The sequence below is a fragment of the Notothenia rossii genome (assembly GCF_949606895.1).
Source record: "Notothenia rossii genome assembly, chromosome: 12".
Lineage (NCBI taxonomy): Eukaryota > Metazoa > Chordata > Actinopteri > Perciformes > Nototheniidae > Notothenia > Notothenia rossii.
This window is the reverse complement of record NC_136911.1, coordinates 20623388-20640619: the sequence shown is the minus strand read 5'-3', so window position 1 is coordinate 20640619 and position 17232 is coordinate 20623388. Positions and strand designations below refer to the sequence as shown.

Genomic DNA, 17232 nt, shown 5'->3' with positions numbered 1-17232 from the left:
CAACAATCCTCCATAAATCTGTCACCGTGTCCCCGGCAGACATCTGCACAGTCTGGCAGTCAATTATCTCCCCTCACCTTCAGAAGGCCTCCCTTTAACGCTGCATGGGAGGCAGCAGAGACCCGTATCCCTCCCTGATCTTTATCCCTACTCTTGGCGGAGCTGTCAGCTTAAACCTTCAGTTAACCTCCGGAAAACCCCCCGTGAGAGAAAACAACCTCCACATCTGCATGTCGAGAGCCGGGCGTTTAATGTGGCATCGTACATAATGGTTAGAAAGTGATTTTGACAAACGCCATGAAGCCAATCTGTGAGATGATGAACACAAGCTGCATAATGACAGATCAATGAAGAATGACACAACAAAAAGCCTAAAGCACATCTCTACACATGGTCTATTAGTAACAGGAGAAAGCTGGATCTATTTTGGTTATCCCCCCCTCCGTTAATAACTGTGGATTCCTAAGCTGCCATGTCAACGGGTCCAGAGGATGACAGTCATGTGCTGACCTGTAATCAGACAGGAGGCACGCAGATATTCAGTCATAGTCGATCGTCCACACATTTCTCTCTTTATGCAAATACCTCCTATCTAGCTCTTCTCCATCTTCAGCGAGTTCATCTCCTGGCTATCTGCCCCGATCAATACCCAGCGCACCTCTTGGTGTGGAACCGGGACACACACCCACGGGACAAACATCACACGGCTGTCCTGATTTATTTTCATCCCCCTCTTTTTGCTTTTTGACTTCAGTGAGATATGAAGGGACTTAGCAGCAAGCCAGTGATTGGACAAGCCAGTGGAGTGATCCTTGAGAGGGAAAGCAGGATCAATAGCTTCCCTATCATTATGATTTATTAGCCTAAGTCCTTTCTCTCTGTCTGCCCGAGGACCCGTCTCTTGAGGAGGTCCAGTGTATCCTCGGCCAGGGCGTCTCTCAGGGCGCTGAAGAAGGCGTGGTAGTGGGCCGTGTTGTGGATCATGAGCAGGACCCCCGCCAGCAGCTCATTGGTCACCAGCAGGTGGTGCAGGTACGCCCTCTGGTGGTTCCTGCAGCAGTAGCAGCCACACCCCTCCACCAGGGGCCGGAAGTCGCCTTGGTACCTGAGGAAAGTTCAGAGAAAGTTCAGAGACGGGAAAAGTACTCAGATCTTGTACTTAAAGGTCCCCTATTATACTGTTTTTCATCAATATATTATGGGTCTCAGATATATACAAAATATGTCTCTGAAGTGTTTGGCTCGAAATACCAAACAGATCATTGCAGCATTACCCATAATCCCCTCTGTTTCAGCCCTGTTTCCAAAGTGCTGATTCTCTGTCTGTTACTTTAGATGAAAATAAGGAGCCCCTCCCCACGCCCCTCTGAGAGAGATTTGTTTAAAAAGAACTCAATGGTGCTCTAGGAGGAGATTCAGGTGATAAGGTGTAACTAACGGTTACACAAGACAAAACATCGTTATGACATCATAAAGTGGCCAACATCTGATCAGCTCATTTTCAGACAGGTTTTTCTATAATATATAAATGGATCAGGACAAAAAGAGAGAGAATCTTTGTTCCTGAAACATTCAGAAGGTTGCCCTCAGGTTTGGAGACTTTTTGTGTAATCCATTCCTGGCAGTGACACCTTATCGAATCAATGATTTAAGCCTTCAGAGCATCACTTGCTTCTCAAAAGTAACAAATAGTGGCACCTTCACTGATAAAACCCTCCTCCGGTCCTCACTCTTTCCACGCTAACACCCGCTGTGACAGATGAAAGCAGCTGGTGTTTTATTGGCTGCTACAAACCTCTTCTCTTTCAGATTGATCTCAAAGGAAGTCATCTGCGTTTGATCGTCAGGATTCAGATCTCCGCTGTGTTGCGAGTCGCCCGCTGTTTCCTGATCTTCACCCGGCTCCAGCACTGCCAAAAGCATACATACATCGCATTAATTCCAGCTCGTTCACACCGTAATCTCAATGTAAATCCAGCCCTACGTACAGATACAAAGGGCTGGAGAAGGCATACCATGGCGTGACCCCTTTCCATCACCGCTGTGTCCTATATTCCCCCCGTCATTTACATATAATTACTTACAGCCCGACCTCACACGGATGGGTTAGGCCATGAGAGTGGAAAAACAACTGATGAAGAGCCATGTTACAGGAATGTTGTTATGGACGGTTACAGTGAGGAAACGTGAGGAAGACTAAAAAAAAGACGGGGGAGAGAAAATGGAGCAGAATAATGCATAACATAAAAGGTAACAAACAATGGGTTTAGTGCGAGCTGAAACAGGTGGAGCTGAGAGCAGACGTGTAAAACAAAGCATAAAAAGAAAGCTTATTAGCTGCTGAATGCTGATACGGGGAGAAAGAGAATGAGGCTTGACAAAGAGGGGGATGTCTAGCACTGAAAAATAGGGGAGGAGGGGAGGAAGGAAGCAAGAAAGGAAGGAAGGAGGGAGGGAGGAGGGGAAGAAGGAAGGAAGAAAGGAGGGAGGGAAGGAGGTGAGAAAGGAAGGGAGGAAGGAGGGAGGGAAGGAGGGGAGGAAGGAAGGAAGAAAGGAGGGAGGGAGAAGAAGGAAGTAAGAAAGGAGGGAGGGAAGGAGGAAGTAAGAAAGGAGGGAGGGAGGGGAAGAAGGAAGGAAGGAGGGAGGGAAGGAGGGGAAGAAGGAAGTAAGAAAGGAGGGAGGGAGTGAGGGGAGGAGAGGAGGAAGAAAGGAAGGAAGGAGGGAGTGAGGGGAGGATGGAAGAAAGGAAGGAAGAAAGGAAGCAGGGAGTGAGGGGAGGATGGAAGATAGGATTGAAGGAAGGATAGAAGGAAATAAGGTGTGACACCCTCCCGCTCTCAGCTCCTCTGAACTCCATTACGCTCCCCGTGCAGAATCGATTAGTTCTGTCTGACACGTCGTGCTGCAGACACCAGCCTCGCTCAGTCCGTCGGACGAGTTTCAAGCTACTTTTTAAATGCAGCACAAAGACCTCAGCCTCTCCCACAGCTTCCGTCACAAGAAGTCTTTAGATTTCCACTATCAGAGACACGGACCTGGGCTGCAAAAATCACGAATGTGCGTCTGCTGCTGTGGGGAAACTATGGAAACTACAGTTTTCTATACAGCGGACTACAACATGGATGTTTAATAAGAACGAGGGACTCATCCAGAGACTCTGCACCGTGCTCTGATGCTGTTGCTTTATGCTTTATGAACGTGGACAACAGAGAAACATATTCTTCATGACCAAAGTTGGAATTGAAATAAAAAAGGAAAGTGAAACTTATGCTCGTCACCCTCTCCCTCCGCTCCACATTAATACAAATGATCCCAATACATATGATTGTATGAAAATATCTTAAAATCAATACAGATGTATTTATTATAAACGTTAGTCCTTAACATCTATCACTGTGTATATCACCATTCAAACATCTTTTAAAAGTTGAACAACCCCCACACAGCTCAGTGAAATGTTGACTTTATTTGATCATTTCAATCAAAACTAACGTTCATATTTCTCTTTTTGATTATAATACTGATGAACGTTCAGAACAAAGCACTTTGGCAACTTACCACATACGTTTTAAAATGCTTAATAAGCACCGTAACTTTCATGATATCATTTCTCGGTCATAATCGGTTGTTTCCGTGAACGGCCGACTGTTGTGTGACGCAAATGCTGCGGCTGCAAGGCATTGTGGGGCAGCACTTTCTCCTCTCCTTTCGGTTAGGGAGGTCCAGTGGTTCCTAAGCTAAAGGAGGTTATAAAGGAAGTTTGAAACCTCCTTTCCTATCATCTAGAGAATTCAAACGGCTCTTATCATGGCTGCCACTGAGGGACATCCGGGTCATTTCACTCCGTTAGGAAGGTTCCTAAGCTAAATGGACTATTCGACCGCAGCCCTGGACTTACTTGTTACCAAAGTGGAGTCGGTATGAGAAACATGATTGATTTTCTTTCACCAGATTCATTTCTTTCTACCCCTAACCTGGGGCTGGAAAACACACAAGCACATGATGTAGCTCCAACACTCATTAGACCCATCTTTGCATGATAAATCTCTGACTGCAGGGAAGCTCAGCTCCAACATTCACACACCATGTCCCCTTTGTTTTGTAAACACAGAATTCATCTTGCTCTCTGCAAATTCAAACTAAATGAAGGCATGGTAATTTCCCCAAAACACTTAAAGTCTGCGAGCTGAACCATTTCAGTCTAGTTCAGTCTAGAGATGTTTTAATCAGAGAAAAGTCCCTCTTCTGTGAGATGAAGAGCCCTTTGCATGAACCAGAAACATCTGTTATTATCTTCAACTCACATCACACACTCCCCATGTATGCTCAGCTCGTTATCAGCCACTTTTAATCCTCTCTGCCATTAATAAGATCAAAGTGGTGCGACTTCACGTATCTAAACGACATGTCAGCGTATTTACAGAAGGACTCCTTGTCATTGCTTTATGCTCAGAAACGTAAACTACCATGGTGAGAGGAATCATGTTCTCCACCACAATCTCATTCAGTTCAGAATTCATTACAAACCTGATCAGGCCTGTAGCGAGAGAAAGACCCCCTACCTAAGCTCACAAATGACATCGTGACATGTCAGTGTGCTGAAGGCATGAAGTACAATTACTGACTAAATGATTCCAGTTTTTCAATTGTTGAGTTAATTTTCTTGGTAAAATGATCAAATCAACCTGACTTGTAATTTGGTTTGTTTGGAGCTGAATGGCAGAACACAGAAACAGTCCATTTAACGGAGAAGCAGTCCGTAGTAAACCTTTAGTTTTAGAGCTGCAGGGAAAACATATTCACAGTTTCCTTCTTTCTTTTACGATAAAGAGACGAGCACATTTATTCACCGCTAAATGAAATACATTAACATTTCATAGATGTAGCTTAACCTCATCATGTGACTCCTGCAGTGATAGAAGATACTGCCTGATAGGACGAAGGAAGGAAGGAAGGAAGGAAGTAAGGAAGTAAGAAATGAGTGAGGGAGTGAGGGGAGGGAGGAACGAAGGAAGGAGGGAAGGAAGGAGGGAGGGAGTGAGGAAGGAAGGAAGGAAGGAAGGAAGGAAGGAAGGAAGGAAGGAAGGAAGGAGGGAGTGAGGGGAGGGAGGATGGAAGGAAGGAAGGAAGGAAGGAAGGAGGGAGTGAGGGGAGGGAGGGAGGATGGAAGGAAGGAAGGAAGGAAGGAGGGAGTGAGGGGAGGAAGGAAGGAAGGAATTAAGGGAATGAAAGGAAGGAAGGAAGCAAGATAGGATTTAAGGAAGGATAGTAGGAAATAAGAGGGTGAATAAGCATATGGTCTGCCGTGTCAGAAAGTAGCCTACCCCCCCCCCCCAGCCCAACGGGACCTTATTTAATTGAGAGAGAGGGGAATTAGATTTTCTTTTAGTTTACAAAACATACCTGACTTGTAATCTGGCTTATTAGGAGCTGAATTCTCCTTTTGCCGTCTTAAAATTGAAATTAAAACGTGTGTGCTTTGATTTAAAAGTTTGCTGATAAAGGTCGTTCCCTCAGAAGCAGATGAGTAGTGTGTCAAACAATGTGTGTGTACAAGTCCTTCAGCAGATTAAAGAGGGGGGGGTGTGATGCAACTTTAATGAGAATGTGAGAGCAGCTCAAAGTTAACAAGCTTTATCTACATCTGAGCCTAATTCATGTTGCGACATCAGACAGAGGCTGCAACACAAGAGAAAAGGAGAATCAAAGAAAACTCACTGAAAAAGGCAGTTTCATTAATGCTGTTGACCATTTGTTCGTCCTAGCTGCCAATTATGTAGAATTTTCTATTGTTTACTCCGTCTGGGATTTTAATATTCTCTCTAAATAATGGGTGGTCCATTTGTACTCGACTCGCAGCGAATTCTTAAAGTACATACGGCCCACACCTGAAACTCGTGCTTGTCTTATATCGCACTTCTTCAACATATGACACAGTATTCATTGCTGTTGAGTCAGTATATCTTTCTGTATGTGGCCCTCAGTGAAAGAGTTTTGGATAGCCCCAGTGTTTCCGCCAGACCAGGGCTGAGAGGGGGCGTCCACCCCGAGAGCGCGGTGGTGTGACTTCAATTCGCGTCACGGGACTTGAATTTTGAATTGAGCCGTCCCTTATAGATACTATCTCTTTAAGTTAGTGATGGGACGCTCTTCATTTTACCAAAGAGCCCCCCCTGATCCACTAGCACCCCCCCCCCCCCGCTCATCGCGTCCAAATCGTGCACGTTCCGTGTTGTCCTGTGGCAGGCACCCCCGATGTCGGGGTAACGATCTTCAATACTCAGAAAACAATCCAACCGAAGACTCCTTTGCCCCTCAGAGGGATGACCTTGTCCTTTTTCCTTTTCGTCATTTCAAGCGATAAAAACTCTCGATCTTCTCTTGAATTATTTATTAGTTTTGGACGCCGAGCTGAATAATGGCGTCAAATGACCGCAAGACGGCCCCCTGGCGGAAACGCCGGACAGCCCTACTCTAAACGACTCACAAGTAGAAACACATTTCGATTACTTGCACTATTTCATTGCACTGTTCGAGGAGCCTGTGAGATTTCCGTTGTCATAACTACACTGTAGCTATGCACAAATGACAATAAAAGCCTTGAAACCTTGAATCCTTGAAAACAACCACACCTGCAGGGGGCGCTCTACCTGCGAGCTCCGGGTTCGAGGAGATGTTGAAGTTGAAGATCAGAGCGCAGCCTCGCTCCGTCACCTGGAAGGGGAAGAAACCCTCGAACAGATCCACGCCGGCCTCCACGCTCGCCAGCACCTCGTCGGGCCGTCCTACACCCTGCAGCAGCCTGACAGACAGAGGGAAGCTTTCACATTAAAAAGGAAATAGATCAATCATGTGTATCAACATTGACGTCCCCACAGACTGCACATTACCCTCTAACAACATGTGCACCCTTGTGTGTTTGAGCTCTTCGCAGGCCTTCAGCTCCCTCTGACTCCCGCCTGCCGGCATCAAGGGCAAGCCCAATTTGGCATTCGGTAATGACTCCACTCACAAGCCAACATGGTGGAGCTCAGAGGCAGCCGCTGCTCCGACTCTCTGACACAGATCCTCCATCACCGCCGGGAGAGGAGCACTCATGTGCAACTGACTCATATCAGAGTGTCTGGTTGGAGGCATTATGGCTCCTTCATTTAAAGGGCTCATATCATGCTCATGTTCAGGTTCATATCAGAATGTAAGCTGTGTCCCAATTCAGCGGCCGCATCCTCCTCAGGATGCATTCGGAGTCCGCATACGTGACTGACAAGACTCCTCCGAATGCGGCCCACAAATGCAGCCTTCTTTCCCCAGATTTAGAGGATACATCTGATGTACACTCCGCGGTGTACCATATCCCAGGATGCAACGAATGAGTTTTAAAAAAAAGATATGGCTTGTAACGTCCATAGACTGTATATATAAAGGTAACGTCCCATCAACGGCTACAACGGTTTCAGCTGGATTCGTTTTTAAATGTACTCACCCAAATAGTAAACGACATGAAAGAAAAGTGAACCTATTTAATTTGTGTATTTAAATATACGGGCAATTGGAGATGTCTTCTTTATATTACATACATAAAATAATATGATGTGAAAATATTTCTAAACCCTGTTTGGTTTTCATATTGTTGGGATTCATTATAAAGCTAATTTATTTATTTAACTGCTTTTGTTTTACAAATCTTACTGCAACAATTTTGTTTTGATAGGGAGCAAGGAGCAGACTAAGCAATTTATCCAGATGCGCGGGGAGAATGAAGCCCTCTTCACGGGGGCCTGTTGCGACCTCGGGAAAATAATTTAAACATATGATATAACACCAAAATAAGTACAGATAGATCTGACTCCATATTGAACTGTTTTGAAAACAGTTTGAAACAGTTTGAAAACAGTTTGAAAATATTTTGCCTAGTGTCAGAAATTATTACCGGCACTTGTGACTGCAGCTGGTTGCTAGGTGACGGGGGCGGCAAAATGTAGGGGTAACTGCCGGTGACGTAGACCGTCTCATAAGGCTTTTCCCGTTCTAGCTCCGGTTTCCCTTTTCTGCTCCCGCTTTGTTCACACCACACAGAGCCGGGGTGGTGCTGCGTCATTGCCTCATCGTTTGCGTCACAACGTAACTGTTTACGTGCCTGCTTCATAAAAGCCAAACCACGCGGAAATCCCTCACATCGACAACAACAGCAATGCTGCTTATTAAGTTTGAGGTGTTCCATCGTTGTGTACAAACTGGATAACACGCGGGCATTTTGTTGTTATTCGGGAGGTTGATCCCGTCCCTGCCCCCGCCTCGACGTAAGAGAGACGTAAGCGGCTTTTGCTTCTAGACCGACAATTTTTTGGAGCTGGAAACGAACCGGATTCTGGAGCTAAAAGGCGGCGCCGCTGCGGTGTGAAGAGGAAAAAACGGTACTTTTCAGGCTCCAGCTCCGAGCCGGCCCTGATAACACGTTGGTGAGAAAGGGGCATTAGAGAGGTCTCACCCCTTAGCCTATCACGTACAATGTGTTGGAGCGCTAGCCAATAGAGTGTTACATAGGGATTTGAGTCTTTGCAGTCCATTTACATGCATCAAAAACTATATAACACACTACTGGGAAGAGAAAACCCTAAAAAGCATAATAGGGCCTCTTTAAAACAAGCATTTCATCCACAAAATAATTGTTATTTGCAGAACTATTTCACATTTTTGATTATGTCATTTATTTAAAACACCCATTTAAGATGGTAATGGACGTTTGTAAGTGTTTGTACAGTATTTGATTGATCCAACATGTTCTTTAATGATAAATGTGAGTAGTTGCAGGTGTGTTTTGTTTCTGTAAGGATTTACTGCAGGCTGTTCCTAAACCAGTGATTAAATCCAAAGCATTCCTCATCATAATTGATGTGAAGACAATGAATAGCAAAAGGTACCCTGTGTCCACCGACCCTCTTGTGTTGTGTAGCAGCAGCTGATTTAATGTCTTCAGACGCCTATCTCGAATTAAATATTAAATTTAATTAAATATTTGACAACTGTAATCAATAAACACATTTCTCACACAGTCACAGGCTGACCTGGGTTTGTCCTCAGGCAGCTCTTTGGTCACCGCGCTGATGAGCTGGGTCCTCAGAGCCTGGTCCATGGAGCCCGTCTGCAGGCCGTCCAGACAGAACCCGGACACAGGCCTCTTAGCCGTCTCCTTCGCTGAGCGCACCCTCTCCTCCAGAATGTCTCCACCCTCCACCACCCCAAACACCTCCACGCCCTCCAACTCCTGCCAACGACACGCATTTTAATGATTAAACAGAGTCAAAGAAACCCTGAAAGATGCAAAAAAACAAGGAACTAAAAGTAAAAATGTATACTGAATGTGAAAACACCTAGAGCCCCTCTGTGTTCTGATGCCTCAAGCTAAACTGCAGATCAGCAATCAAGCCGCTTACTCAGTACGATGTTTATGTCAAGTATTATTTGCAGTTTGCTGTGGGTTGTTTGGCTCCGGCTCATTCTACATTAACACATTTTTGTCCCAGGGGAAATTTGGTTTTCAGCCAAGCAACAGAATGTACAGGAGAGCCCGTCTCAAAGACATAACGGTAGTGAAATGCAGACAAAATGTAAAGCCGTTATAAAAAAGGCAGACATTTATTCCTACAGATATTCCCTCTTCTTCTCGCACACCTCTTGATAATGCACATATGTACGTGCTGGGAATGTACTCCTTCTAATCTCAATCTGTTCAGCTGCAGCATGGCAACCCCTTTAAGTGAAAACACACCAAACATCCATCTTTGTCTCATGTGCTTCTGCCGTGCATGAATAATTAGCAAACGCAATCTGTGTGTTTAGGCTGTTGTGTGTGTGTGTATGTGTATGTGTGTGTGTGTGTGTGTGTGTGTGTGTGTGTGTGTTTGTGTGTGTGTGTGTGTGTGTACCTGGGATTTTTGGTGAACCAGCAGACACTCATCCAAGTGGGCGAGGGAGCGATCCACTGACTTTCGGACCCTCTTATGGGAGGTGTTGATCTGCCACGTCTCTCCGTCCGCCATGCTCTGGTACCAGTCTGGCTTCACGGCCTTCTGCAGAGCCATGAACTTAGCCACCGTCAGCTCGATCCGCCCCCCACTGCCCCACACTGACACCGTCTAAAAACAACACAGAGAGAACATTTTTATATTAAAAATGTTAAAGGGGTTAGATTCAGCTCATGTTCAGGTTCATATCAGTATGTAGTGTCTCTACTTTAAAGAGTCCTCTCCTGCTGACGTTCAGGTGTATATCAGTATGTAGTGTCTCTACTTTAAAGAGTCCTCTCCTGCTGATGTTCAGGTGTATATCAGTATGTAGTGTCTCTACTTTAAAGAGTCCTCTCCTGCTGATGTTCAGGTGTATATCAGTATGTAGAGTCTCTACTTTAAAGAGTCCTCTCCTGCTGATGTTCAGGTGTATATCAGTATGTAGTGTCTCTACTTTAAAGAGTCCTCTCCTGCTGATGTTCAGGTGTATATCAGTATGTAGTGTCTCTACTTTAAAGAGTCCTCTCCTGCTGATGTTCAGGTGTATATCAGTATGTAGTGTCTCTACTTTAAAGAGTCCTCTCCTGCTGATGTTCAGGTGTATATCAGTATGTAGTGTCTCTACATGTCTCCATGCTTTAATGTTCAAAAAGCTCTTTATTTGTCTCATACTGTCTGTGCTGCAGCACCTATTTTCACCCTCTTTCTGAAACCAGAGCACAGTCTGCTCTGATTGGTTAGCTGGACGGCTCTGTTGTGATTGGTAAACCGCACGCTTAGAAATGTCCCGACCCTTAGACTATGGCATACAATGAGTTGGAGCGCTAGCGAACAGAAGCGTGAGTGTTACGTAGTGATTTCCATAAATATATAGGCAGTAAACAAAGCAGTCCAATCGCCTTTGCAGACCATTTACATGCACACAAATCTATGACACCCTCAAGGAAAGGGAAAATCCCCAAAAAGCACAATAGGGCCTCTTTAAGATGAAGCAGGCTTTGACATAATTATTTCTCTAAATAGATTGGCATTGAGGGAAACCCCTTTTTCTTGCCAAGAGTAAAATGAGAACACTAATGCCAATCTCACAGCAGCTTAGCTTAGGGTAAAGACTGGAACAGGAATATAAAGCTAGCCTGACTCCATCCAAAGGAGTTTATTAGCTCACTAATCAAAAAACATAGAGTGGTATTGATCTCCTCAGAAGCTTAATCCCACCTTGTTAGTTGTGTGACCTGTGGGGCAGGGGGTCGCAGGGTCGTGGAGTGCGCAGTACAACACAGTATCATGAAGACCTGCACAGAGCACAAAATACAAATCAATGCGAGTCACTCACAGGGAACAAACTCCGACAGAGGGTCAGCGTCAGCGAAGGCAGAGCGTGCAGCGAGTTCAATCAATCAATCGATGTTTATTTATATAGCCCAATATCACAAATGTTACATTTGTCTCAGTGGACTTCACAGTTTGTAGAGAATATCAGTATGACAATACGACACCCTCTGTCCTTAGACCCTCACATCGTACAAGGAAAAACTTCCAGAGAAACCCCACAGTTTAAAGGGGAACATGGGAGAAACCTCAGGGAGAGCAGCAGAGGAGGGATCCCTCTCCCAGGACGGACAGACGTGCAATAGATGCCGTGTGTAAATTGAAAAAATAATACATTTGTAACATAGGTAGACCAAATGTTTGGAAATGCATGCGTCTATAATAAGAAGATGAATCCACGAGGATATCCATCCAGGACTCATGATCCAGGACCACATCAACAGGTACAGCCACGACTCAAGATCCAGGGCTCGCGATCCAGGACTCAGGACCACAGCAACACGATCAGCCATGACTCCGGCGGCATAAGGTGTCTGTTGCCCGAACACAAACTGGAAGCCGATTCCACAAATGTGGAGCTTGATAAGAAAAGGCTCTGGCTCCCATTGTACTTTTAGAGACTCTAGGAACAACCAACAACCCTGCATTCTCGGAACGCAATGTTCTAGTAGGACAGTAGGGTATAATGAGTTCTTTAAGGTAAGATGGCGCCTGCCCATTAAGGGCTTTGTAGGCGAGAAGAAGAATTTTAAATTCTATCCTGTATTTAGGGAGCCAGTGTAAGGCAGCCAGAACAGGAGTAATGTGGTCCCTTTTCCTAACTCTGGTTAGTACACGAGCTGCAGCATTTTGAATCAGCTGAAGCGACTTAACTGACTTCTTGGTACACCCTGATAATAAGGAGTCACAATAATCCAGCCTTGAAGCAACAAATGCATGGACTCGTTTCACTGCATCGTTTTGAGGCAAGATATGCCTGATTTTTGCAATGTTACGTAGATGGAAGTAGGCGGTCCTTGAAATTGATTTTATGTGGGCGTTAAAGGATAAATCCTGATCAAATATAACACCAAGATTCCTTACAGTCTCACTGGAGGCCAAATTATCCATCCATAGTTAGTATATCTTTAGATAATTTGTTTCGTAGATTCTTTGGGCCGAGTACAATAACTTCAGTTTTGGTCGTGTTTAACATAAAAAAATGTAAGCTCATCCACGTTTTTAAGTCCTTGAGGCAGTCTTGAATTTTATTTAGATGATTAATTTCATCAGGCTTGATTGATAAATATAGTTGAGTATCATCTGCATAACAATGAAAATGTACAGAATGATTCCTTATAATATTGCCTAACGGAAGCATATATAATGTGAACAAAATAGGTCCGAGCACTGAGCCCTGTGGCACTCCATGGCTAACTTTGGTTTGCATGGAAGATTCATCGTTGACACGTACAAACTGAGAGCGTTCAGATAGGACCTAAACCAGCCTAAAGCAGTTCCCTGTATGCCAACTAAGTGCTCTAGTCTTTGCAATAAGATGTCATGGTCGATAGTATCAAATGCAGCACTGAGGTCGAGCAAGACAAGAATAGAGACAAGTCTCTTGTCTGAGGCTATTAGAATGTCATTTGTGACTTTAACCAGAGCTGTCTCTGTGCTATGATTGTTTTTTTAAGTAATCACACAACTGTTTTGCGACTGCTTTCTCAAGAATTTTTGAGAGGAACGGAAGATTAGAAATAGGTCTATAGTTGGCTAAAACCTCTGGATCGAGGTTGTGCTTTTTAAGAAGCAGTTTTAGCACTGCTACTTTGAATGATTGTGGAACATAGCCTGATAATAAAGACATATTCATAATATTTAATAAAGAAGTGCTAATTAATGGAAAAACTTATTTTAACAGCTTAGTTGGAATCGGGTCTAAGATACACGTTGATGGTTTAGAAGAGAGAATCATTGAATTTAATTGTTCAAGGTTTATGGCTGAAAAGCATTCTAGTTTACTATCTAGTGTAATATTATTAGAACTTACGTTTCCGGGAGCTGTTGATAACACTATACTGGTCAAAGGCAAGAGGTCATTAATTTTGTTTCTAAGAGTAACAATTTTATCGTTAAAAAGCACATAAAATCATTGCTACTGAGTGCTATGGGAATAGAAGGCTCAGTCGAGCTGTGGCTCTCTGTCAGCCTGGCTACAGTGCTGAAAAGAAATCTTGCATTATTCTTATTCTTATCTATTAATGAAGAGTAGTAGGCTGCTCTCGCTTTACGCAGTGCTTTCTTATATTCATTGAGAGTAATATGCCAAATTAAACGAGATTCTTCAAGTTTAGTGAAACGCCATATCCTTTCAAGTTGTCTCGACTTTTGCTTTATTTTGCGGGTTTCGGCATTATGCCATGGAGCTAATCTATGTTGTTTTATTTTCTTCTTTTTCAAAGGAGCATCAGAGTCTAATTTTATTCGCAATGCGTCTGTAGCACTATCAACAACATGATCAATTTGGGGTGGTGTACATTTTGTATAGAGTTGACGGAGCGAGACGCTTTCTTATAGAGAGAGGTGAGGCCTTATCATCAAACGCAGCTGGAGCTGGAGATCAAAAGGGGGCAAAACAAAACGCTGGAATTGCTGTTATTATTTCTAATTCTTCATTCCCTGCTCTTCCCTCTTAGGACTTCAGAGACGGCAGAGTAGTAATCCTCTGACAGTTGAGAGATGTGAGGCTATACTGATTACATTTCTAATATAGATATAACGGTAAGGTCCACAGCGAAACCGAATGAGGTCACTTTACTGCGGAATTTAAATAAATACTACTCAAGACTGCACGTTCTGATCAGGCTCGTGGAGCTAATCAGCGTTTCGATATTGAACTCAACATACTGTATATTTAGAAGCAATTTACTCCCGCCTTTTCCAATATATTTAATGAAAATAATGCTCACACACCCCGAGCTAAACGTGAGCAGAATGCATGTGTGACATTTACAATCAATCAATCAGTCGCACCAGTGCAGGATTGTGAGCCTGGCAGAGGTTATTCTCATGTGGTTGCTGGTATCTATACATAAAGAAGAGGAATTAGAAGAATTGGGAGGGATGAAACCCTCTTTTAATGGTCACACAGCACACACAGTGAAATGTGGCCTCTGCATTTAACCCATCCTAGTACCAGGAGTCTAGTACTAGGAGCAGTGGGCAGCTAGTGTACAGCGTCCGAGGAAACAGCATGGTTGCTATTTAAATATTTCTAATGCAGAGGGTTAATTAAAATGAATAGTTTAAAACAGTAGCTTTCCTATTCCATAATTGACTTGGAGTAGATTTCACTTGTTTATACAAATGTGTGTACCTTCTTTCTCTCAATTAAAAATGGTTGACAAAAACACAGCACAGGATTATTAATTAAAAGCAGGATTATGTATAAACCCTGCTGTGTATATATTATGCACATAACAGTGCATGCTTGGTTTGTTGAGGTCTACTAAAATAAATGTATATTGTGCAATTTTCCAAACTCACATTGGTTTCTCATACAGCATCTCTGTATAGTATATGTATTCACTCTCTGACCTAAACGGCTTGTTGGAGCTCCTGCCCCCCCCCCCTCCCTGTTAGCCCAGTGGCCGTCTGCGAGACAGCGAGACACCGCGAAACCCAGCCCGAACACACACACACCCGCAGCCCGGCTGGGAGTTTGTGTGTGTGCTCAGGCTGAGTTCCGCGGTGTCTCGTTGTCTCGCTGACCCCACACCAGTGAGCCAGCTCACACTGTCCCGCTCCTAAGCAGCAGCGAGCCTCGCAACGTCCCGCCGAGTGTGGGTGTGTGAGGAAGTCCGCGGATTGGTCCAAACGTAACGGCTCCGCAGATTGGTCCATTTGGCGTTACGTTACTATACCCGAAATACGTCACTATACCCAAGAAGTAAACAATGGAAAAAGAGAAATCTGAACGAGGCGTTCTTGGGCAGCTTTACTCGCTACAGGGTGTACTTTGAGGGTTTGTGACTCTGCAGACCGTTAACATGCATAAAAAGCTACGTAACACACAAGGGGAAGTTTAATGTGATCCACCAAAACACACAAGAGAATTCCTTGTAGGTGAACCTGCTAGGTAATTAACTGGATTCAGGTTCGGCTGATAGATTACCATATTATCAATACTGAATAAATATGAATACATTGGGAGTGATCACTAGTTTAATCAATGCTGTTTGGTCTGCTATAAGCTCCCACGGTCCACCTAATCCTATTCCCTCTTCACCCAATACCTCTATCAAAGTGTTGATCATACATCAATCAAAACACAGCAATGAAGGAATCTGAAAATAGAGTCACAGTCTTCGGTAGCAAAGGCAATTACACAAATCAACATATACATGATTAAAAAGTATTTACAACAATGACACAAGTAAGGACCAGCATATTACAGCATTGGGACCAAGAGTTGAAAGCAGCTTTATGTAGTGTGTTAAAGGAGTGATTTAAAATGAGGCACATTCGATTATCTTCTCAGGCAGAGCCTTTAAAAGCCGGGGGAATCCAACGGAAAATTCCACCTTTAGTTTAAGCCGTGACTTTGGACCGGATAAAAAGGGTATAGCCAAAGGATCTCAGGTGTTTAGACGTAAGGCTTTAGCAGCTCGGAGATATAAGAAGATGCCATTCCACACAGGGCCTTTAAAGTACCTTAATGTTTGTTTTTACACAATAATAACTTCACCTGAGGCATGTACCATGAAGCCGGATTTGGGGTTCAAGCAGGGTAATCTTTTAAAAATGGGTTTGAGGGGGAGGCAAAAGTAAAAACAGATGCTATTATAAAATAATGTAGTTTATCAACAGATGGTGGGTGATAAACTGGAGTAGCAGCAAAAGGAGGTGTGGATGAAAATCTTAATTGTGATGAATTCAAAGTACCTGCAAACTTCCTGAATCCATCCTTGAACTCCTCCAGCACTTCCTGGTGCTCTGCTCTTAAGAAAGAAAGAAAATACTAAAATTAGATTTCAGAGTTTGTAATGGGGGTGTTCATTTGTTACAGCAGCTCAAATAAGCCAATGAAAACATTTTTGATTGAGTGATAAATAAAAAAACATAGCTTTATACAGAGTTAGTTTTTTTGTTTCAAAGTCAACTTTATTGTCAATCTTTCAGTTTGTGTGTACAGACAGATCATAATACGTTTCCCACAATCCCAAATACAAAAATACAAATATATATAAAAATATGTATATACCATTACCTACCTACACATGCATGTATACATATGCACACATCCAGACATACATAAAAGCACAACAATATACAAAATAACAGTCTGTATTGATTTATGTTGTATATTACAGATATACAGATAATGTCCTTGATGGATAATTGCACCTTTAATTGTAATACACACATTGTACACTTACATATTGGACAGGGTGATCTGGGTGACAGAGGGCAGGGTGCTCAGGGTGCTCAGGGTGTCCTGGGTGAGGTGGGGCACGGTACCCAGGTGTGTGTGCAGCAGACACCCCGGGACCTCCAGAGAGAGCTGCCCTGTCTTACCGAGCCCCTTCAGGACCCCCAGCCGACCTTTTCCCAGCGCCACACGGGACAGTTCCAGCTTCATCCTGCAGCCAGCCATACACTGGGAGTAGCAGCACAACGAGTTTAAAAACAGCGGCTCCGAAACACACGTGAATTAGCCACGTAGCTAACTAGCTTGACTAATCACGTGATACTTTATTTACCCTTACGTCTATTTAAAATGATAAACGCTCTTTAAGAGACGATAAGAAACCCTACTTATCACCGTTGTGCTGGTTTGAATTGTATAAGCGTTTAATATAAGAGCTACTTTCATTCGTCTACCTACAAAACTCACAGGCACTACAAATCG

At 43.7% G+C, this 17232-nt stretch overlaps 1 protein-coding gene across 2 annotated transcripts; it reads right to left on the bottom strand.

Moving 5' to 3' along the window:
* Nucleotides 1-233: 233 nt before the first annotated feature.
* qtrt2 (queuine tRNA-ribosyltransferase accessory subunit 2) lies at nt 234-17215 on the bottom strand. Of its 2 annotated transcripts, none has more exons than XM_079662372.1 (8): nt 16760-17215; nt 16266-16321; nt 11226-11302; nt 9927-10136; nt 9066-9265; nt 6633-6802; nt 1796-1910; nt 234-1105 (listed from the first exon to the last, which is right to left on the bottom strand). In XM_079662372.1, the coding sequence occupies exons 1-8, from the start codon at nt 16975-16977 to the stop codon at nt 859-861; spliced, it is 1293 nt and encodes a 430-aa protein (XP_079518498.1). In that variant the 5' UTR covers nt 16978-17215; the 3' UTR covers nt 234-858. The 2 variants fall into 2 exon arrangements, with proteins under 2 accessions (XP_079518498.1, XP_079518499.1); XM_079662373.1 differs by having other exon boundaries at nt 6651-6802.
* Between the last annotated feature and the right edge of the window lie 17 nt (nt 17216-17232).